Source organism: Heterocephalus glaber, unplaced genomic scaffold (genome assembly GCF_053883595.1).
Source record: "Heterocephalus glaber isolate CG9 unplaced genomic scaffold, H.glaber_assembly_v1.0 deba00000347, whole genome shotgun sequence".
Lineage (NCBI taxonomy): Eukaryota > Metazoa > Chordata > Mammalia > Rodentia > Bathyergidae > Heterocephalus > Heterocephalus glaber.
Genome location: NW_028258143.1, coordinates 29495519 through 29518237, shown reverse-complemented (window position 1 = coordinate 29518237; position 22719 = coordinate 29495519). Strand labels below are relative to the sequence as shown.

At 39.6% G+C, this 22719-nt stretch overlaps 1 protein-coding gene across 4 annotated transcripts in view; it reads left to right on the top strand.

Moving 5' to 3' along the window:
• Positions 1-22719, top strand: part of Wdr33 (WD repeat domain 33) — a 97718-nt gene that overhangs the window by 64218 nt on the left and 10781 nt on the right. For all 4 annotated transcript variants that reach the window (XM_004835973.3, XM_004835971.3, XM_013076490.3 and 1 more), the window contains 9 exons: positions 14827-14953; positions 16218-16372; positions 16472-16550; positions 17320-17430; positions 17783-17877; positions 18072-18158; positions 18381-18520; positions 19598-19750; positions 20394-21479. In XM_004835973.3, coding sequence (XP_004836030.1) covers positions 14827-14953; positions 16218-16372; positions 16472-16550; positions 17320-17430; positions 17783-17877; positions 18072-18158; positions 18381-18520; positions 19598-19750; positions 20394-21479 — 2033 coding nt within the window. The remainder of the gene's footprint in view (positions 1-14826; positions 14954-16217; positions 16373-16471; positions 16551-17319; positions 17431-17782; positions 17878-18071; positions 18159-18380; positions 18521-19597; positions 19751-20393; positions 21480-22719) is intronic.

Genomic DNA, 22719 nt, shown 5'->3' with positions numbered 1-22719 from the left:
AGAACTCAGGCTGTTTTTCAGTGGTCATTTAAAAACTGAAATTTAAGTCTTAGGGAAGTTTTACTTTGGGGAAGTGCTTTCAAGTTGAGCTATTTTCTGTCTTCCATACTTTATTCACATTGTTAAATAGCTCTTGTTGGATTACTAAGTCTGTATGGAACACTTGTCCCTATAGTGAGCCCTTTCAGGGCAGAGATTGGGTCAAAGTGAAAGGTTTCATTCACTGAGTGTTCAAAATGAATGCTAGAACCAAGGAGGTGGGTAGTGCATACGTGGGGTCTCAGCTACTCCGGAAGTTGAGGCAAAAGGATGGCTTTAGCCCGGGAGTTCAAGACCAGACTGGAAAACACAGTGAAACTGTCTCAAAAACAAATAACTCTTCAACAACAAAATGTGCTAGGCAAGATGATAATACTTTATTTAATTCCTGAAATAACCCCACAATTGAGTAGTAATGTCCATTTTATACATTAAAAAAAGTTATGTATATTTTTTGGGTACCGGGGATCGAACTCACAACCTTCCACTTGCGTGGCAGGTTCCGTGCCACTGAGCTAAATCCCTGGCTATACATGAAAATATTAAGGGTAAGTAAATTACATGAGGATACAACTAGTGACATCTGAGGATTAACATTTGGTTTATTCAGTTTTTTACTAATAATTGCTGTGTAGCATGTGAGCACTGAACACATTACCCATTTGAATTAAATTATATTTAACGTCCTTTTGTTGATTCCAGTGCAACTCATCTGACACTGTACTTGTGGTTCTATTGGGAAGAGCTAATTTCATCTCTTAGTTACTCTCTTCCTGTAAGAGAGAATTAACAGTAGGTTGTGACATTCTTATGACTCACTCTTGATACTACTCAGAGCAGAGAACAGATGAAACATTAGTCTGTTTTATTGAAGAACAGAATATTGGCTTTCAGTACAGTTTGTGTAGGTCTAATTTTTGCTGTCTAGGCTTTTTTTTGTTTTTTTTTGATACCGGGGATTGAACTCAGGACCTTGTACTTGCGAGGCAGGCAGCAGAACCACTGAGCTAAATCCCCAGCCCTTCTCTAGGCTTTTCATCACTCATTTGTTAATAAAGTACAAGATGTCAGTTTTAAGCATCTTGTGTTGTCTAGTTGTTAAATTTGAATTTAAAAGCATTATTTTGTTTCCATGTGTTTAGAGTGGTAAGATTTTTTTTTAAATCTATGAGCAACAAAAATAGTTTTTTATTCCTTTTTTTGAGTTCAGACTTTTTATGTAGTTCAGGCTTGCTTTGAATTAATGATCCTTCTGCCTCAGCCTACTGAGTTTATGAAAAATATTGTTAAAATGTTGTTACATGTCTTTATTTCATGCCTACATTTATAACAACACTGGCAAGATAGAGAATGCTAGATTCAAGGTCTTTTTTTTTTCCCCCTCACCTCAGCACTTTGAAGATTTTGTTCCCTTGTCTTATAGCTAATGTATTTATGAGACTTTTATGATATTTTATGAGTGCCCCACAGAATTTAACTGATGTTTTCTCATCATTAGACTCAGGATTATGGGTTTTTGGGATGTGGAGCACAGAGGTAAAGTTTCATTTTCAGCACATCATACCATGGTGTGTACTGTCAGCTTGACCTGATCTTGACCTCACTCACCTGAAATACTGTTTTTCTGGATTCTCCAGTGGAATGTTACTTTTCCTTCTCTGCCCATGCTGTACTCTTCGAAATGAACTTCCCACTTAAGCGTGGGGAGTTATGTACCACCTCCTTTAGGGTGGAGTAGCTACATAAGTTATTTGAAATTCTTTTTTTTTTTTGGTACCAGGGATTGAACTCCGGTCCTTCCACTTGCAAGGCAGGCAGCGGAACTACTGAGCTAGATCCCCGGCCCTTGAAATTCTTATTCATGGGAGGTTTCACTCTTCACCCCCACTTACTCATTTATATCAATATGGCCTAAATACTTTATTGGAATGTGTTTTTTATATAATGAAAATTAATCATCTCCCATTTGAGGTTTTCTTAGCTGTCTACTTTGTGCTTTGAAACATAAGATATTGTTAAGATCCAGTTGGAGTTTATGTTGTCCAGATTACTCATTTATAAAAAAAATTCTCTTTTTTGTTACTTTTTGTTTGTTTGCTTTTTGAGACAGGATCTGGCCGTGTAGTTCAGGCTGGTCTTGAACTCACTTTGTAATCCAGGCTGGCCTTGAACTCACAGTGTTTCTCCTGCCTCAGCCTCCCAAGTGCTGGGATTACAGGTGTGTGCCACCATTCCCGGCATAGAAGAAATTCTTAATAGCTACAAATCATACAACCTGCTAGGGGATCATGTGACAAACACTTGCCATCAGCAATATTTAGGAATTCATGTAACTTTGTTCTGATATAGCTGCTTTTTTGTCACTGCTGTTACCTTTCTTTCAAAATGTGAGCAGTATTAGGTAGACAAGATTATAGAGAACCACATTTACCAAAAATGTGTGACTATGCCCAAGAAGATTCTAACAGAACATGGATTCAAAGTTCAGTTGATTCTGTGGATGACTATGATTACCATGGGGTTAAATACTTCACTTTGGCTAGAATTATTTGTTGCTTTTATGTACGTAAACTTTTTTTTTGGTACCGGGGATCGAACTCAGATCTTTCCGCTTGCGAGGCAGACTCCGGAACCACTGAGCTAAATCCCCAGCCCTGTACGTAAAGTTTTAATAAAAAAAAAATGTATTACCTAGCTAACCGAAAGTGAACCAGTTTATCTTTTGAACTTGGTTTCAGAAAGTAGGCTTACCCCAGAAGTGTCCAGCAAGTCACTTGGAACATCTTTTTTCCTTGGTTCTACTGTTTCCTCCTTATTAGAGGTTTCTTTTCAATTCTTGGCCCAGTCTTTGTGCTGACACTAATAACTATTGTTAGAGTGATTTTCTGGTAGTCTTGTTATTGCCAGACTTGTATCAGTCTTATAAATATTTTTTTGTTTGGTTTTTACATTTTGCTATTTTTTAAAATATTGACTGTACACTTCTTTTCTTCACTCTGTGTTGCATTATGAATGTCTGCAGAAATTTTCCTAGAGAACATTTGATTGTTGAATGACAGACACACACAAACACAGGAAACCTAGTGCGCATTTACTTCCAGCGGACTTCATGTTGCTTTCTTAAAGTGTGTGGGGCACAAGTCTCTGCCAGCTTAGATAAATGGCTGAAGTGTGCCTGATGATTTGGTGCATCATGGTTTTGGAAGAATGCTACAGCAATGAAATTGAAGAATATTTGGTTACATTCCTTCCCTTTAAATGTCTTTGATGAATACTTTAGAATTGTCTAAGAAAATTATTAAAGTTTTAAAAAGCTCATATGGTAATTCCAGGTACTCTGGAGAGTCTGGCAGGAGGATTGTGAGATCAGTCTGGGCAATTTAGCAAGGCCCTGTATCAAAATCTGAAAAAGGAGGGGTGTGTGCTGGTTATCACAAAACATTCTACAAAATCGCTTCTTTCTGGGTATTATAACTGAAGACTATAGAGGACTGAGACTAAATACCTCCAGTCAGTGGTTTTGGAAAATGTTGGCAGGTTTTCCTGTTGTATCAATGACTTCCTGATTGTTTCTCTCCATTTCATAATCCTAGAGGTATTTCTAAATACGTTCTTTATCGTTAGGGTCTAACAGCACCCTTACATGTAAGTTTCAGCAATACTTAACACCTGCGTGTTTTGATTTGAATCTCGCATTATATATTTCATCATAAATTCATAAGACATTGCTTTGATGCCAGAAGTACTAGCTTAGTTACATGGCATTAATCATATGAGTTGTATGCTAATTTCCATTGAGGTCAGCCTTGCTCAGTTTTCCATGTGAATACATAGTTTGTACTTATACATAGGAACCATTTTACCTACTTAGGCAAGTAAATCTGTTGTTTAAGTAGGAGATTGGCAGTTTTATGGTGCCTCTACCTTTGCAATTGAGTTTATACTTTTACATTTGTATATTGGCTCCCCTTTTGACACCATACATTTCAAAAGATTTTACAACTTGAAAAACACTTATGTGCTACCACTCAGTAATAAATCCTTGCATTTGCTATATTTATTTCTGAATATTTTTGAGGAAATACACTTCCTTATATGGTTGAAGGCCTTTGTGTTCTTCTCTGCAGTCCCTTTTTCCTTTCTTAGAAATAACCGTTCCTGCTGGGGATTTAGCTCAGTGGTTCTGGTGCTTGCCTTGCAAGCGCAAGGTCCCAAGTTCGATCCCCGGTACCCAAAAAAAAAAAAAAAAAAAGAAATAACCGTTCCCCTGAATTTAGATTCCTCATTGTCAGACAACATACCTGTACTTCAGAATTTCCCACATCATTCTTCTGATAAATGTGGAAACACACTGAGAAAAGAAGACTCATCCTCAGATTCTCCCACACATTTATAATACTGCCAGCACTAAAGGCTTTCAGACATGGAAAAAAACTTGTCTGTTGGAAAAATTCAGCATTTCCCAACTTATCATCAAAACTTTTAACCTAGAATTTTATGTGCAGTTGCTTGTAATATACTTTGTGAAAATTCTGCCTAGAGGCGTATAATTCTTAAAGTGACAACATTTATTTTATAGTTTTTCACTAACTTACTAGAGTTGGATGACAAAGATGGTAATAGTAGTCACTTCCAGTTGGTGTTGATTATCAGATCATGATGAGAATCATTTTATGTAAAAAGAAGGAAAATGATAATAAATTGCACATTCATTGACCAGAGCACACATTACTTATGCTCCTTAATATTTTCAGTTCTTGAGTCCTCTGATCTGAAGTGTCTACCTATGGACCATGGCTTCACTTACCCTTTTTCTTAAACTGATCTGTTACATTTTATGTTTTTGTGATGGGAAGTAGCCTAAGCTTGCTATTAATGTTTAACACATTTTCTCGAGTGAGAGTTCTTCAACTTTTATATTGTACAAGATGGTACTTGAATTCTTTGTTTTTTCTTCCTGTATTAGAAAATCTTGGTGCTTTTTACAAATTATGTATAAAAGAAAAATTTCTTTGTTCATATAATGACCTGATCCGGGAAAAATAAAATGGGAAAATGAACACTCCTTCTGACCTTCAAATAAAACTTATTATGTATTGGTTTTCAGACTGTTCACCAAGCCATGGGTCATATGCACTGTTTCAAGGCAAGGCTGTTAACTTGTGTGGGATGACAGGTTCCCGAGGAACTGGTGAGGCTGTGGAGGAGGGGGTTGAAATCCCGGGAGAATGGACAGAGACACACCGTTCACACCCAGTTTCACAGAAGTCAAGGGATCTCTTACATTAAGAAAAGTGTCACAAAATGGACCTCTTTCCCTTACTGGCTTCTGTCCTTCACTACACTATATTGTGCTTCTGGGATGGAAAATAAAGAGCAGGAAGGTTCTACTGCAAACAAAGTCTAGTATGTCTGTTCACCATATTATCTAGAGCCTGAAGCGTTATAATACTGGTAGAATTTTTTTTTTTTTTTTGGAAAGAATAGTCTACTTTTCCAAAATCAATCCCCCTGCCTCTCGACATGAGTCATTCTTTTTTTCATTAGTTAGGAAGATTATATTGTTTGCATTCTGCACCTTGCTGTATCAGGCACAATAATGTAGCATATTTGGGAGGGGTGGGGTTTTTTTCCTTTTTTGTTTAGTACTCCTTGAAAGGTGCTATTCCAGGGCTATACATAATCCTACAGATGTTCCCCCAACATTCAACCAATGATTTATTTGGTGATCACATCTAACAGAGGTTGGGCACTCATAATAATAGGAACCTAATAAATGTTGGTATCATGCACACTTTGAATTAATGAATGAGTGGAAGAGTACATAAATGAATGTATGAAAGAATGATCAAGTGGAGTAAGTGAAGTCATTGTTTACTCCTGTTCAGTACACATATTACACAGTTAATGGTTACTTTCCGCAAGTTGAACATCATTTTGGGCCTGTTAGACAAACACAGTTAATCCACAAAGCAGTGGCACCTGCCTCCAAGAGATGCAAATGCTGTCATTTTTCATGAAACTAGAATGCCAAGGAATGTCAAGTTAGCTGACTTCCTAGCTAAGAAATGTTACAGAATTTATTGTCCTAAAGGCTTGACCTCTAAACATAATCTAGTTTGAAATTTAAAACTTTTGGTGGAGTTAGATAATGATTGCCATATTTCTTTATTCTTACAAGACCTTGGCCTTCAGAATCAGTCCAATTATCAGATAACTAAAAGAAGTAAATCTTGTATATTTTTAAAAATATTCCTAAATATTAGTTTCAGGAGATAGAAAGGATTGCAGAAGTTGTCACGTGGTCTGCTCAGTTATAGTTGAATGAGTGATAGCTGATGGAAAACAAAAAAGTGTGGATACAGTTATTTAGCGAAATAGTGGCCTGGATCAGAAGAAGAAAATGTGAAAGAAAAAAAAAAAGCAGAAGAAAATGTGGGCCACCTCTCACCATTGGTTAATGCTTTTAGGCCTCTGTGTTCTTTTTTGTTGGTACCGGGGATGAAATGCAGGACCTTGTGCTTGCAAGGCAGGCGTGGTGCCACTGAGCTAAATCCTCAGCTCCTCCCTGTTCTTATCTCCAAACATTACAGGGCTGGATGATCCTATCTCTGGTATCAAAGATAGCTTTTTTGTTGTTGCTATTCATTGTGTAACTGAGATAGTGAATCCAAATGATGATTATAGAAATTTAAAGTGAAACTTTCTGTAGGCTAATTATTGTCCAGTAGGACTTTTTGTGATGATGGAGATGTCCTGTATCCGTTCTGTTTAATATGCTAGCCATTGGTTATATGTGACTTGAGTATGTGAAATGACAATGACTGAGAACTAAAATTTTAACTTTAATTAAAACTTTTAAATAACTACATATGGCTAGTAGCTATCATTTTGGACCATGCAGGTTAGGTTCTCAAGTATTTGTTGTCAAAGGGAATTTTGCTCATATATTTATGATAGTCTTGCCTTTATATAATGATTTACAACTGGAATATCCAAATTTTAAAATTTTGTTGTTGCATCTCCAGTCTCACTGTTAATATGTTTCTTCAAGCATGTCCTCCATTTGCAGTTCCACTCAGGTATGTCAAGTATAGATAAAGTGCTAGGACCTTTCTCAGTGATCCTGGACTCTACTTCTACTTCCTATATGTCCTTTCGCAGTGATCCTAGACTCTACTTCCTATATCACCGACTTCTTTAATTCCTTGCCATCCTCCAGAGGATTGTATTCACCACAGCCCACCTGTAAACTCCTGTTAGTCCCCTGTAGTGCTACACCTTGACGTTATGGTAGGCTTTGTAGTCTCTGGAGCAGGTTTCATGTTGTCCAGAGGCTTTTTTAAAAAAATTAAAAAATATTTTAGGAGCTTGATTCTGAGAAGTTTAATTAAATACCACTTTAAAAAAAATACTTGGTCTTTTACTGGCAAGGAATTTTTAGTCCTAGAAATTATAGTCATTAAGATATTTTTAGTACTAAAACATTAGTAGTCTTTTTTTTTTTTTTGTACCAAGAATTGAACTCGGGTCCTTCTGCTTGTGAGGCAGACGGTGGAACCACTGAGCTAAATCCCCAACCCCAGTACTAAAACATCTTCATCACTGAGCTACAAAGAGCTGCCACCTGAATAAATTTTCCATCATGTCTGTATTAATTGAGCATTGTGTAAATACTATATTCTTGGAATTTCCATGTTTGAGGATCACAAAGAGCATCAGTTGATTCTATCCAGGAATCTTTACTCTCAGAAATGAACAAATTTAGTGTAAAGGCTTTTTATTAGGGGTGATAATTGAAATTGATAAAAGATGTGTTTAATATTCAATTTTCTATCACACAGTATTTTATAAGGTCATATTTTTATATTTGGCTTGCCTGACCCACAAATACCCTTGAAACTTGTTTCAGTTTTACTGAGTCCAAGGTCTGTTGCACAGCTTCCTGGAACCGCATACCCTAGATAGCTGTGCATTGTAAGTGAGGGCCATAATGTCAGTCACTGATTTTTATTTGTTTTTGGGGGGTTTTTTTGGTACCAGGGATTGAACTCGGGTCCTTAGCCTGTGAGGCAGGCGGTGGAACCACTGAGGTAAATCCCCAGCCCTAGTCACCGATTTTTAAACGGGGGAAGCCAAAGGCAGTTTCCATTATGAGTACTGTAATAAATGCCTTCTTATACTCATCTTCTCCCTAAAAGGTAGCTAATTTTATATACAAAGGACCAAATTACATCTTGCTTTTCTGAATATATATTTTTATGGTTTTAAAAAATTTTTTATTTTTTGGTACCAGGGATCGAACTTGGATCTTTGCGCTTGTGCAGCAGGCGGCGAAACCACTGAGCTAAATCCCCGGCCCCTGCATATATATTTTTAAAGGCAGGTTTATTGAGGTATTCTTAAGATAACATTCATCTGTTTTAGGTATAGAATCCTATGAAGTTTGACAAATATAAAATGTAACCAAAAGAAAACATTTCCAACCCCACAAAGAGGTCCTTTTTTTGGTACGAGGGATTGAACTCAGGACCTTGCGCTTGCGAGGCAGGCAGTGGCAAGGTCCTTATTTTTTTGCTTTAGTTTTAAAAGCTATATTGTATTCATTTATGTGGGCTTACTTTAATTTCTCTTAACTCTTGATTCATATTTAGGTTTTGCAATTGATTCAAACAGGTTATTTCTGGTCTTGGCAATTTAAACACAGTGCAGTAAATACTTACGAATGTAAATTCTGGTATGATTTTGCAGTTAAGAGTACATTAGTAACATGATTTATAGACTCAAAGGCTGTACCTTAATGATTTTGGTAGATATGGCCAAATGGCCTCCCCCAAAAGTTGTACTAATCTACTTTCCAACCAGTTACAGAGGAGATGTCTGTTTCTCTCTCTAACATTTAACAACACTGAACACAATTTTTGCTAACTTTGTAGGGAGCATATTACCTAGCAAAGTAACTAGAATTAAGAGTTCGCATGCGCACAAAAGAGGAACTGTGAATAGAAAAACTGTTTCCACTATTCCAACATAATTTTCATTTTCTGCTTGTCTGCATCTTCATTTTTATATAACTATGTAGATTTTTATAATCATCCTCACAACATATGTTTGGTTGTGAAGTACATGTTTTGTTTGTGTTTGTGGTTTTAGAACACATTTTATGGCCCTTTGTTCCTAGAATTTTCATTTTAATAGTTTTATAATTACCCAATTTTTGGCTTTGGGGGTCAGTACTAGGAGTTGAATAGAAGGCATTGTACCACTGAGTTACATTGCCATCCCTTTTTACTTTTTATTTTGAGACAGAGTTTTGTCAAGTTGCCCAGGTTGGGCTCAGACTTGTGATCCTTCTTCCTCAGCCTTCTGTGTGGCTGAGATTACAGGTGTGGACCATCATGCCTGGCTTGGGCTGTAGCACATTTTACCTCTTCATTCCACTTCTAAAATTTGTTTCTGATTTTTCACTGTTATGGACAAGTCATCAAATACCATCTTTTTAAAAGTTTTTTCTTTTTTTAAGAGATTGTTTCACTGTGTTGCCCAGGCTTATCTATAATTTCAGCAATCCTCATGCCTCAGCCTCCTGAGTAGTTGGGGCTACAGTTGTGTATGATCACACATGGCCATATATAAACAAAATCCTCTGAAGTTATTTTCTTAGGAGACTAAATGGTGGGCTGGGGATTTAGCTCAGTGGCACCGAGGCTGCCTTGCAAGTGCAAAGTCCTGAGTTCGATTCCTGGTACCAGGGGGTGGGGGGAGACTAAATGGTATCAACGTTGACATGAGAGGGTGGCCTTTTGTCATTTGATATGGGTTTTTTTTTGTTTTTTTTTTTGGTACCGGGGATCAAACTCGGGTCCTTGCGCTTGCGCAGCAGGTGGAGAAACCACTGAGCTAAATCCCCGGCCCTGAAATGGTTTTTGTCACAGCAATGGGCATTTCGTAAACTTTTTCACCTGGAAGAAGGAAGCCATTGCCTATCAGTTTGTTTCTATGCTAGTTTAATGTTTTCTGTTTTCAGTTAAGAAAATATAAAAATGAAAGATTTCACACCTACTTTCCAGAGGCATTTCACTGTTACTTAGTAAATTTAGATTTTTCTACACCCCTCCCCCCCACTAGTTTATGCGTTTGAGTTGAAAACATACAGATTGAGTATTCCTTATCTGAAATACTTGGGAACAGAAAAGTTTCTAATATCAGGTTTTTTCCAGATTTTGGGATGTTTGGGTATACATAATGAGATATCTTGAGACTAGGGCCATACTGAAATTACAGGAGTGCACCAGGCTTTTTTTTTTTTTTTTAGTATATGCTTGTGATACATAAATAAATTCATCATGGGGAATTGGTGCATATACATACTTACACAATATATTTTTTTGGGTTTTTTTGGTACCAGGGATCGAACTTGGGTCCTTGCGCTTACGCAGCAGGCGGCGAAACCACTGAGCTAAATCCCTGGCCCTACTTACACAATATTTTAAATTTTTTACATGGTATGGATTTTCTGCCTATGGCAATATGTTGGCTCTTAAAAATTTTAAAGTTATGGAAAATTTTAGATTTAGATTTTTGGGTTAGGGCTGCTCTGCTTCTACGTTGAAAAGTATCTTCTTAAGCATTCTCTCCATGCCTACCTGGTTTCCCATTGGAGGCAGATAGTATCTGATTCTTGTCTGTTCTTTCAGACAGTCTAAGCATTTTTAAATAAGTAATGTATATGTTTGCCCTTGTGTGTACGTGTGTGTGTTGGGGGAGAGGCTTTTAAGCTGCAAATGTTACCATGCTGAATCCTAGCCTTTTTGAGACAGGCTCTCACTGAGTCATTAAATTGCCTGGGCTGGCCTTGAATTTACAGTCCTTATGCCTCTCTGCCTCTTGAGTAGCTGGGTGCATAGGCATGCATTACCACAGCCAGCTCTTTTTTTTTTTTTCCCGGCACATACTTACTTAGATAACTTTTTTTTGTATTTAATTTTTACAAGCACATGGTTCAAAAATGAAATAATGCTGGGTGTGGTGCCACATACATGTAGTCCCAGCACTAGGGGGCTGAGACAGAAAGATTGCTGTGAGTTTGAGAATAGCCTATGCTACACAGCAACATAAAGGCCAGCCTGAAGTACATAGCAAGACCCTGTCTCAAAATTTTAAAGAAAGGAAAGACTAGAGAAGACATGACTATTTTTTTCTCCAGTTCCCTGTTATATCCTTCAGGATTCTTAATGCATATGAGAGCAAACAGAAAAGTACATATTCGTGTTCCTTTTTCTCTCTTATAACTCTGAAACTGACCTTTTGTGTCTCAGAAGGTAGTTTAGAATAGTCCTGCAGAACAGAGAAGCTCTGAGGTGGCATTCAGTTCCCCAAATTTATTTTTTAATATACTCAAGACATACTTAAGAAATATGTGTATACCCTTGAGTGCTCCTTGCATTAAGATTTCTGTGCTGTCACATGTCAACTGTGACTGAGAGCAAGTTCTTCAACCATTGGAGAACTTGTTTTAGAATCGTCATATGTAAAAATAAATAATATATTTTGCTTAAAATAATACCATTCTTAAATATGTTTGTAGTGTTATTAACTTTTTTATTTGTTAAATAAAATGGATCCTCCCCCAAATTTGAGCATCAGTACCAATCAGTTTGATTGCTTGGAATTTACCAAATTAATTTTAGAGGACTTGAGAAGACAAAGTTCAAGCAACTGAAATAATTTTGTTCCATTTCTTATACGTTGATAGCCATTATAATATGCACATTCTTCTTTAAGATGAATGTCTTTAAACTGGTATACTTTCTTTGGTCAGTAAATGTCTCAGAGTAGATGAAGACAGAGATGGTGCCTAAGAATATATTGTTTTGCATAGTACACTATAATTTGAAAATGCTTCTCATGCATTTGCCATAAACTCCAATTTGATCCATTAAAATTCATACATAGCTACAAATAATATTTGTTGGGGGTTTTTTTTGTTACCGGGGATTGAACTCAGGACCTTGCGCTTGCGAGGCAGGCAGCAGAACCACAATAATATTTGTTTTTAGGTGATGATAGCCCATAAATTTTTAAAATTCCCTGACCTTGTCTTTTTAGTGGCAGATCATTAATAACAGTTTCTTAAGGGAATCAAGGGCCTAGGAGGACTAACTGGTGTTTCTATTTCAATTTTTCTAGCTTCTTTTTTATTCAGATTTTAAATCTTTTATTTGCATATTAAACTGTATTCTGATAATTAAAATCACATGAGCAACAACAAAAAAGACACTCTTGAAGCTGGGCACAGTGGCCCAGGCCTGTGAACCCAGTATTTAGGCTGAGGCAGGAGGATGGCAAGTGTGTGCCTAGCTTGGCCAAGTTAGGGACTTTTTAGCAGGATGCTGCCTCAGAATAAAAAGGCCTTGAGTGTGAAGGGCCATCCCCTCACAGCATTCATTAAATTGCATTGTACAGCCAACAGTACCAGCTTGGATTTTACTCTCGGTCACACCATCTGCCAACCCCAACTTCTTCCTTTGCCAATATGCAACATGCAAGCTCTTCTTCCTCCTTGCCAGCCAGACAGACACCAGAGGCAGGGTTGGCCTTCTTTGTTTTTGATGCTTCGAGAAGTCAAGGAACAGCACAGAATTTTTCTCCCCATACCCAGCTAGCCCAGTCATTTAAACTTAATCCAAGGCCGGAGATTTAGCTCAGTGGTTCAGACACCTGCCTCACAAGCGCAAGGTCCCGAGTCTGATCCCTAGTACCAAAAAAAACTTGATCCAGCCTCTCTACATCTTACAGTTAAATAGCTTAAAAAGTAAAAAAGGCAAAGCTTGTGAAATGTACAGTATATATTCTTGGTATACGCCTCATGGTTCACCTGCATCTTCTGTTCAGTTGTTTCTAAGGCAAAGGGTTTTTCTTTCCTTTTCTGCACTCTTCATTTCCAGTTTACCTAATTTCTCAATCTCAGGCAAGCTGAGTTTGTCAGACATGTTTACTGAGGAAGGAGAGCGAGGTCCGAGAGTGAGTGGAATCCAATCTGAGCAGTGGCCAGTGCTGACTGCCTTCAGTTCTTTTTTATTAAAGGCAATGCAACAACAAAACCACCCTTCCCCTTTTGCACCCTCAGATACCAGTTGCAAAATAATTTCTTTGAAGAAAATATAAAAACACAGATAAAGAAGACTCTCCTTAATACTACCTGTAATTCCAGTACTCTAGGAGGCTGAGGCAGGAGGATCACAGGTTGGAGCCCAACTTGCCTAGGGGAAAAAAAAGGTCAGGGGATTTAGCTCAGTGCAAAGGCCCTGATTTCAATCTCTGATACATAACAAACACCCTAGAAAACAAAACAAAAAATCCTCACCTCCCAGCTTAATATTGTTTCTGTTAACAGCTTGATGTCTAGACTTCTTGCCCTTTTCCTCCATATAGGGATGCACATGCAGTCACTCATTGTCTTAATTTGTTTGGCTTTTATGGTGATATTGCACACTGAGGTTTTAAAAATAAACTTAGGGCCAGGGATTTAGCTCAGTGGTTCCGGCGCCTACCTCGCAAGCGCAAGGTCCTGAGTTCGATCCCCGGTACCAAACACCCCCCCCAAAAAACATAAAAATAAACTTAGTACTTGGGCATTTTAATCACGTTATTAAATCATTTATGGCATCATTATAATAGCAATATATTTCTTTGAGTACCTATACCTTATTATATATTTGTGTCCTATTCAAGGGTATTTAGAGCTGAACTGCCTCAGAGTAAATATCCTTGTAGACAAATCTTTTGGATATCCATTATTTCCTGATGATAAAACCCGGGCCTTGGGCTTACTGGGTTGTGGGGTATGCACTTCTCCGTTTCCATACTCTGCCAAACTGCCTCTGGATTGTGTGGCTGTCCCTTCCCACTTCCCAGGTGGGGCACTGTGGAGACGAGCCACGCCTTGTGAGGTGTGTGTTTCTCCCCTTCTGAATGGGTGCACATCACTTCCGGTACCTGGAGACTGCTCCTTCTTTTCCTTGGTCTTTGTTCTTCCACATCTCTTTCTTCCCACCTGCAACTTCCCCAGGGTGGCTTCAGTCTGAGTTAGAGAGGATGCTTTCTCAAATGCTCTCCTTCAGTTTTTGCTGCTGCTTAGGGCATTCGCTGCATAAAATATCCTGGAGAATCATTATGGCACTCAAGTTCTGAAGAATACCCATTTCTTTTAGTTTCATTCAGATTTTCATGTTTGTTATTTTTAGTAACTTAATTTATTGAGATTGTGTCTTAGCCTATATGTGAATCAGGCATGGGTCTTTTTTTCCTCCTGTACTTCAATAAACCTATGTAGAAAGATGTAATGCTTTTCCTACCTTCATGTCTAGAAAGTGGTGTTGTCTAAACTTGGATTTAGGACTTTTAAATTATATGGGCTGCCACAAAGTAGGAAAACTGAAGTGAATCATGAGATTGGATCTAATGATTAGGATAATCAGGAACAGCATGAAAAGCTTACAAAGTTTTATTTATGGGAGCTTCAGGAGTACAGCTTGCAAGAGGCTTGGCTGACCTACTGGCCAGCAAGCAGGAAGCTGTTCTTAATTCCAGGAGGGGACTTGTTTCTGTGCTTCCTGACATGGGCAGATAGCTTGCTGTGTCCAAAAAGTCTTAAAAAGTTTAAGTTGATTGAGCAGTAGGATGAAAACATTTTGTAGGTTTCTCTACTTTGGTTTAAACTACAGTTGAGTCCTGCTTTAATTGTATGTGACTGATTAGGTTTTTATCCTAACTTGTTTCCGACAGGGCATGGTGCTGATGTGAAATGTGTAGACTGGCATCCAACCAAAGGGTTAGTTGTTTCGGGAAGTAAAGATAGTCAACAGCCAATCAAGTTCTGGGATCCCAAGACTGGGCAGAGTCTTGCAACACTGTAAGTGATAGGAACCTCACCTTGGTCCCTGAACAAAGGGAGTAAAAGTGGCCCATGTTCTTTAACTTTTAGCTTTTCTCCTCTTCTACATATTTCTTAGAAAGTAGTTTAGGCAGCAGATGGATTTGGATCAATATAATTCTTCTGATTCAATATGATTTTTGTCTAAATTCCTAGTGAAATAAAGTTTGATATTTGGTTTGGCTGCCACAGGGGGCGGCAGGAGGAAGAGGTGGTGGTAGTATTGTCACCACTCTGTCTTACTGTCTCTCCTCATCAGAGCACACCTTTTGGCACAGTACAGAGTTCATGTCTGTGCCTCTCACCAGGTGTAGCCCAGCCCTCTCCATCCTACTTCATCTGTTTATCAAGAAGGCTTCCCTCTATTTGGAGGCAGTTCTCTGTTTTTGACTGATGTGCTTACTTAAAATGCAGCTGCATGATAGTTTTCCTTTGAATTATTTGTAAACATTGACAGTTACATGAATCTATAACTCTTTTGGCTGAACTGCTGTATTCTGCCCCTTCTGATTGGGAAGTGAACCCCTGCCATGTGAATTGGTTGAAGCAATCCTGCCCTGGGCAGCTCCACGGCCACAGCCACATATAGTGCCTTGAGCATATAGTGCCTTGGAGACTTCTACTGCACAGGCCTTGGGATGTCACATTGTCTTTAGTTCAGATTCTTTGTAGAAGGAACGCCATTGACATTTATTCATTCATTCATTCATTCATTTATTTATTTTGTGGTACTGGGTATTGAACCCAGGGAGTGTTGAGCTGCATTTCCAGGCACCAACCCTCCTTTAAAATTTTGTTTTGGGAAAGGATCTTGCTAAGTTCCTTGGGCTGGCCTTGAATTTGCTGTAATCTTCCTACTTCAGCCTCCCAAAATAGCTGGGACTATAGGCATGTACCACTGTGCCTGGTGATTTTTAAAAGTTTACTGAGCTTTATTGAATATTATTTCATGTCTTTCAAGTGCTTCCCCTGCTCTTCAAATGGAACTTTTCTGTCCAATTGAAGCTCTACTGCTACTTTAGCTGGATAGTGAGAGTGATGTGTAGGTAGTGGACGTTATTCCATAGACTTGTTTTCTTTAAGTGTCCTTTTAATTGTTGTCCCATAATGATGCCCGCTTTATTATTTCTGGGCCACGCTTCTTGTTATCCTGATCCATGTAGTTTCAACAAAAATGGCCATTATATTAATGGATGCTTGTTTTGAATTCTGACAGTTTATTTTCTTGCTGCTTTGTTTCTAGTCATGCTCATAAAAACACAGTCATGGAAGTAAAATTAAACCTCAATGGCAATTGGCTGCTCACAGCATCACGTGACCATCTCTGTAAGCTTTTTGACATCCGAAACCTGAAAGAAGAGCTTCAAGTGTTCCGAGGTCATAAGAAAGAAGCCACAGGTCAGAGGTTGTAATGTACTTGTTGTCCTGTTGACTACTCACTGTGTACAGCATTCTCAGAAGCAAATAATTTTCTTTGCCCATGCTATTGTTTCACAGCTGTGGCCTGGCATCCCGTTCATGAAGGACTGTTTGCCAGTGGAGGATCTGATGGTTCTTTGTTATTCTGGCATGTTGGGTATGTAACATTTATTATGTCAAAAAACGCCAGGGATGTGGCTCAGTATGTGCAAGGAAGTAGTATGTAGTATGTGCAAGGTCCTGAGTTTGATCCCCAGCATATTAGACAGAAGTAACACACACAAAATTATTTTTTCTGTGGCATAAAGAAGCATTTTTATTCTTCAGAAATTGACAGGGTGAAGCAGGGATGGCTCATCTCTATTCTGTTGTGTTTGAGGCCTCTGCTAGGAAAATTTCAACGGTCAAGGCCTGGGTAGAGTTGAAGGCTAGGCTTTTCTGCAGATGATGTACAAGAGCACCTTTGTGTGGCTTCTCCAGGTGGCATATGGTTCTTCTAGCATGCTGATGGGGTCCCTGTTGGGAACTTTTGGAGAAGGGTGTAGCAAGAGACTCAGGTAGGAAGTGCATGATCTTTTCTGACCTGGTCTCTCCAGGTCATGCAGTGTGCCTTTGCAACATTCTGTTGGTACAGGTAAGTCCAGGAAACAGTATATTTCATAAAGCATCTGAATGTATACAAATATACAAATTTTGTATTTTTTTCTAAGTTTTAGTATTTCCCTGTATCAGAATCTGCCTGCAAATTTCATTTCTGTAAATTCAGCTTGGAATAGAAAATGTAGCACCTCTGATTGTGGATGTGGAAGGCATCGAGGGAGAGTAAATAGTTTTGTCTTAAGACTAAAAGAAAAGTGGTTTGTTTTTTTGTTGTTGTTTTGTTTTTTTGTAACTTTTGAGAAAAATACTTCTTTATGCTGTTGCAGGGTTGAGAAGGAAGTGGGTGGGATGGAGATGGCCCATGAAGGAATGATCTGGAGTTTGGCTTGGCATCCTCTTGGACATATTCTCTGCTCAGGTTCAAATGACCATACCAGGTAAGTTTTATAGTGAAAAATTGCAAGGAATTATTATACTCATGGAATAGTGGGAAATATGATATGTATTTATTGATTGTTGTAATGAATTGTATTTCATCTTCTTTTTAGAAACATTGTTGTAGTGTTTTACAAATACTTAGGTTGCAATAAGGACACTGAGTATTTAACATGACTTTATTTGAATTTTGTTTTGCCTTCTGATTTTAAAAAACAAAATCTTTGCACAGTTTACATTTTGAGAAGAAAAGCATTATAAAAATTTGTTTATTAAGAGACTACTTAGTACTGTTAACTGCCCAGAAAAACATTGAAACTATGGTCTTTCCTCTCATTACTTTTATTTTGACAGCAAATTCTGGACTCGAAACCGACCAGGTGATAAAATGCGAGATCGATATAATCTAAACCTATTACCTGGAATGTCTGAAGATGGAGTAGAATATGGTGAGGCTTGTACATTTGCCCTTTTATGGAATGTTAAGTGTTACGTACTGGGAAGGTTATACAAAACTAAGTTAAATTTTGTAGTCTATTGATTTATAAATCACCAAAGATATGATTCATTTTTATAAAGTATTAATCTTATTGACCACTACTTTCATAAAATCTATTAACAATGAGTATATTATTATTTGTAGATGACCTTGAACCTAATAGCCTGGCAGTAATTCCAGGGATGGGGATACCAGAACAACTAAAACTAGCTATGGAACAAGAGCAGATGGGTAAGAGAATTCAGACATATCCAATTTCATTTTTATAAAATTTTTATAAACCTATTTCTTACTTTCATGTAAATTATGTTGAAATGCCAGTATAATTTAGGGTGGGAAATGTCAATGAAAGTGCATAATATTTAAAAATCTATTCTTAAAAAAAAAATCTTTTTAATTAAGTGACCAACTTCTTTCACTGAAGGGGCTAACTACTTCTCTTTATGGCTTTAGGGAAAGATGAATCAAATGAAATTGAAATGACAATACCAGGTTTAGACTGGGGAATGGAGGAGGTGATGCAAAAAGATCAGAAAAAAGTACCTCAGAAAAAAGTCCCTTATGCGAAACCTATTCCTGCCCAGTTCCAGCAGGTCAGTAACCAATCTGTGCACTGAAAGATCGTGCTTGATTGCATTGATGTTCTCTCAGATCACCTCATCTGTTGGAAATGCTTGTATACTGTGGACTTTTCTGGAACTTCTTCACATATTCATGTTTTTTGGCATAGTTCTCAACTGTTGTCTTGCGGTTATATTGAGTTTGCCATGAATCTTCTCTGTATATTCTTCTGTGCTCACCTACTTATTATTCTCTAAGTTTTGAGTGGAGAGAGAAGAAAGGCATGGAGCAGAGAATGTTGACTCTTCTCTGTTGTCTGTCTTCTGCTCTAATTATCCCCTCAACATAATGTGCCTTTTGTAGAGGCTGACAAGGCCTGCCTGCCTCTTCCCTCCCCTCCCTTCCCTCTCCACTGTCTTGTACTGAGCTACATCCCCATCTCTCTTTTTTTTGGGGGGGGGGGTACCAGGGGTCGAACTCAGGTCCTTGCACTGGCACAGAAGGCGGTGAAACCACCGAGCTAAATCCCCAGCCCATCCCCATCTCTTTTTAAAGAAATGTTTATTTTCAGACAGGATTGAAAATTTCCTGGGCTGCCTCAAACTAAGTCCTCCTGCCTTAGCCTCTCAAGTAGCTAGGATTAAAGGCATGCACTATGACAGTGGCAGCTTTTATTTTGAGATGGGGGTCTTACTGTTTTGCCCAAGCTAGTTTCAAATTCCTGGGTGCAGACATCTTCCTGACTCAGCTTCCTGAGTGCTGAAACTGCAGGTGTTGTGCTACTCATGCCCAGCAAAGTATTGCATTCTTCATAACATGCATTATCTTGCAGATTTTATCGTGTAGAAATTTCCACCCAGTAATGCACCTGCCTCACTGCATTCCCACATCATTAAGAATTGCCATTCAGGGGTGGGGGATTTAGCTCAGTGGTTCTGCCGCTTGTCTTGCAAGCACAAGGACCGGAGTTCAATCCCTGGTACCAAAAAAAAAAAAAAGAATTGCCATTCAGCAAGTTTGATTCAGCAGATGACATCATGGAATGGTTTTCTCATCCTGTTATCATCTTTGTACTTGTGGTATACTTTAATATTCTCTTCTTTTCTAAGGCCTGGATGCAAAACAAAGTTCCAATTCCTGCTCCAAATGAGGTACTGAATGACAGAAAAGAGGACATTAAATTGGAAGAGAAGAAAAAAACCCAAGCAGAAATTGAGCAAGAAATGGCCACGTTGCAGTACACAAACCCACAGCTCCTGGAGGTGTGTGGAGCTCTTGGAGGCGGTGGTGGGGTAGAGTGGAAGGTGATCTCAGGAAGTAGTGATAACATTTTTATTGTACTCTTTGGGAAGAGAGATAGGGCTCTTAGGTGGGTCTGTTGATCACTTGAACATCCCTGTGTTAAAAATTAGTTTCTGGGAGAAACCTACTTTTAGAGTTTTACAACCTGTTCAGTGGAGCAGTGTGTACACCTAATATACGTTTTTAGTAGAAAAGCCAAAGCCAACGTGGTTTGCTATTTATCCATAGGTAGAATAATTTTTCTGCTAGCTGATTTGAGTAGCTGGCTTCTTTCTGTTTTTCCCATTTATGACAGCTACCAAGAATGACAAAATACTGTAAATGATTGGGCTTTCCCTACACAATATATAAACAACCCTACCTTTCATTTTCCCTGTACCTAAAGAAAACTGTCTCAAGGGAGTCTGGCAGCACTGTGATGGTCAGGAGTACCCTTAGGATGTTTATGTGATGAGTGGACCATAGTTAATTTTGAGCCATTAAGAGGTTGGGCTGTTAGTATGTTCATTTTGAGGCTCCTCTGATGAAATATGTGATAGCAATATTGTAGTCTTTGAGGGCTTCAGCTTATTTATTCAGCATGCTTTTCTTCCTTCATTGCAGCAACTTAAAATTGAAAGACTTGCGCAGAAACAGGCTGAGCAGATTCAGCCTCCTTCCTCATCTGGCACCCCTCTCCTTGGACCTCAGCCCTTTCCAGGACAAGGTCCAATGTCTCAGCTTCCTCAAGGTTTTCAACAGCCCCATCCATCTCAGCAGATGCCAATGAATATGGCTCAGATGGGGCCCCCTGGTCCACAGGGACAGTTCAGACCTCCTGGGCCTCAGGGACAAATGGGACCACAAGGTCCTCCATTGCATCAGGGAGGTGGGCCACAAGGATTCATGGGACCACAAGGGCCACAGGGCCCACCTCAGGGGCTGCCACGGCCTCAGGACATGCATGGGCCCCAAGGAATGCAGAGGCATCCTGGACCTCATGGTCCTTTGGGACCTCAAGGACCACCTGGACCACAAGGCAGTTCTGGTCCTCAAGGTCATATGGGTCCTCAGGGTCCACCTGGCCCACAGGGTCACATAGGCCCCCAGGGCCCACCTGGTCCTCAGGGCCACTTGGGCCCACAGGGGCCTCCTGGAACTCAAGGTATGCAGGGACCACCTGGTCCCAGAGGAATGCAAGGACCCCCTCATCCTCATGGGATCCAAGGTGGGCCAGGCTCTCAAGGGATCCAAGGTCCTGTGTCTCAGGGACCTCTGATGGGATTGAATCCAAGAGGAATGCAGGGACCTCCAGGTCCCCGGGAGAATCAGGGTCCTGCTCCCCAAGGGATGATGATGGGCCACCCGACTCAAGAAATGAGAGGACCTCACCCTCCAAGTGGACTGCTGGGACATGGCCCTCAGGAAATGCGTGGTCCTCAGGAGATTCGAGGCATGCAGGGGCCTCCACCCCAAGGATCAATGCTGGGCCCTTCCCAGGAACTGCGAGGGCCTCCAGGCTCACAAGGTCAGCAGGGGCCGCCCCAGGGATCTTTGGGACCTCCACCCCAGGGAGGCATGCAAGGCCCCCCTGGACCTCAGGGACAGCAGAACCCGGCGAGAGGGCCACATCCATCTCAAGGGCCAATACCATTCCAGCAGCAGAAAACACCTCTGCTAGGTGATGGGCCCCGGGCCCCCTTCAATCAGGTATTATTTATTTCCAATTTGTAGACATTAACACGTTGGGCAAATATGCTGTGCACTGAAGCGGTGCTGCTGAGAACTGTGAAAGGCAGTCACAGCTGGGTATGACCATTTTTTGAGTGGTGGTGGTGATGTAAGATAGTATCTTGGCTGAAGATCTCAGTATTAATCTTCACTTAGAAGTCCTTCCAGAAAAGAATTGAATGCAGCTCATATTTACCCCAGGGCTCCAAGAGAGCTATGACCCTGAGGAGGGGGCATGATGTATTGTGGGTGCCTCAGGCTGTTGTGCCCCCATTTCTGGGCCCTTGACTTTGTGGCCCAGTGTCCTATGGCCCTGCCAGCAAGCAACCCACCTCTGACTTGTCTGTCAGCTTTACTTTTTTTTTGTTTGTTTTTGTTGTTTGTTTGTTTGTTTTTTTGGTACTGGAGATCGAACTCAGGACCTCCACTTGCAAGACAGGCGGTGGAACCACTGAGCTAAATCCCCAGCCCCTGTCAGCTTTACTTTTAAAGATGGCTTGACAGGATATTTAGCCTACAAGCTATAGACTGTGTACCTCACAATATTCATTTCATTGAATGCTTTTCAAGACTTCTGATTCCAAAATTGAGCATTCCAAAATGGTGACCCTTTTGCAGGAAGGAGTATTTTTTTTTTAAAGTACCAGGGATCAAACTCAGGACCTTGCACTTGTGAGGCAGGTGTGGCGCCACTGAGCTAAATCCCCAGCCCAGGAAGGATTATTACTGTTATTATTATTATTTTTTGGTACTGGGGATTAAACTCTGGACCTTGTGCTTGTGAGGCAGTCAGCGGTGCCACTGAGCTAAATCCCTGGCAGGAAGGAGTAGAGATTCTGTAGAGATTTCCTTGGACCTGCTTTGAGGACTCTAGCTTTATTACTCCTTCACTGAGTTTGAGAGATAGTGTGAGGAGAGTTTGAAATATTATAGGTTGAATTACAAAAAGACTTCATGAGTATGAAGGGATTTAACACTGTTTGGCTCTGTTACACACTGTGTTTCTGAAGTTCTTATTCTGGAAGAGTGCTCTTGGGCTATGAACAACTGGATTTTGTCCCTGAACTCAGTTGTGGGCCAAAAGTGAGTGAGAGAGCTAAGGGCAACTCCCTGTGTTGTCACTGAAAGACACTCAGTTATCTGCGAGAAGGGCTGTTACAGATTTGTACATAGTGAACAGTCTGTTCTGATTTTTTCAAATACCACGGAGGATCTGAGT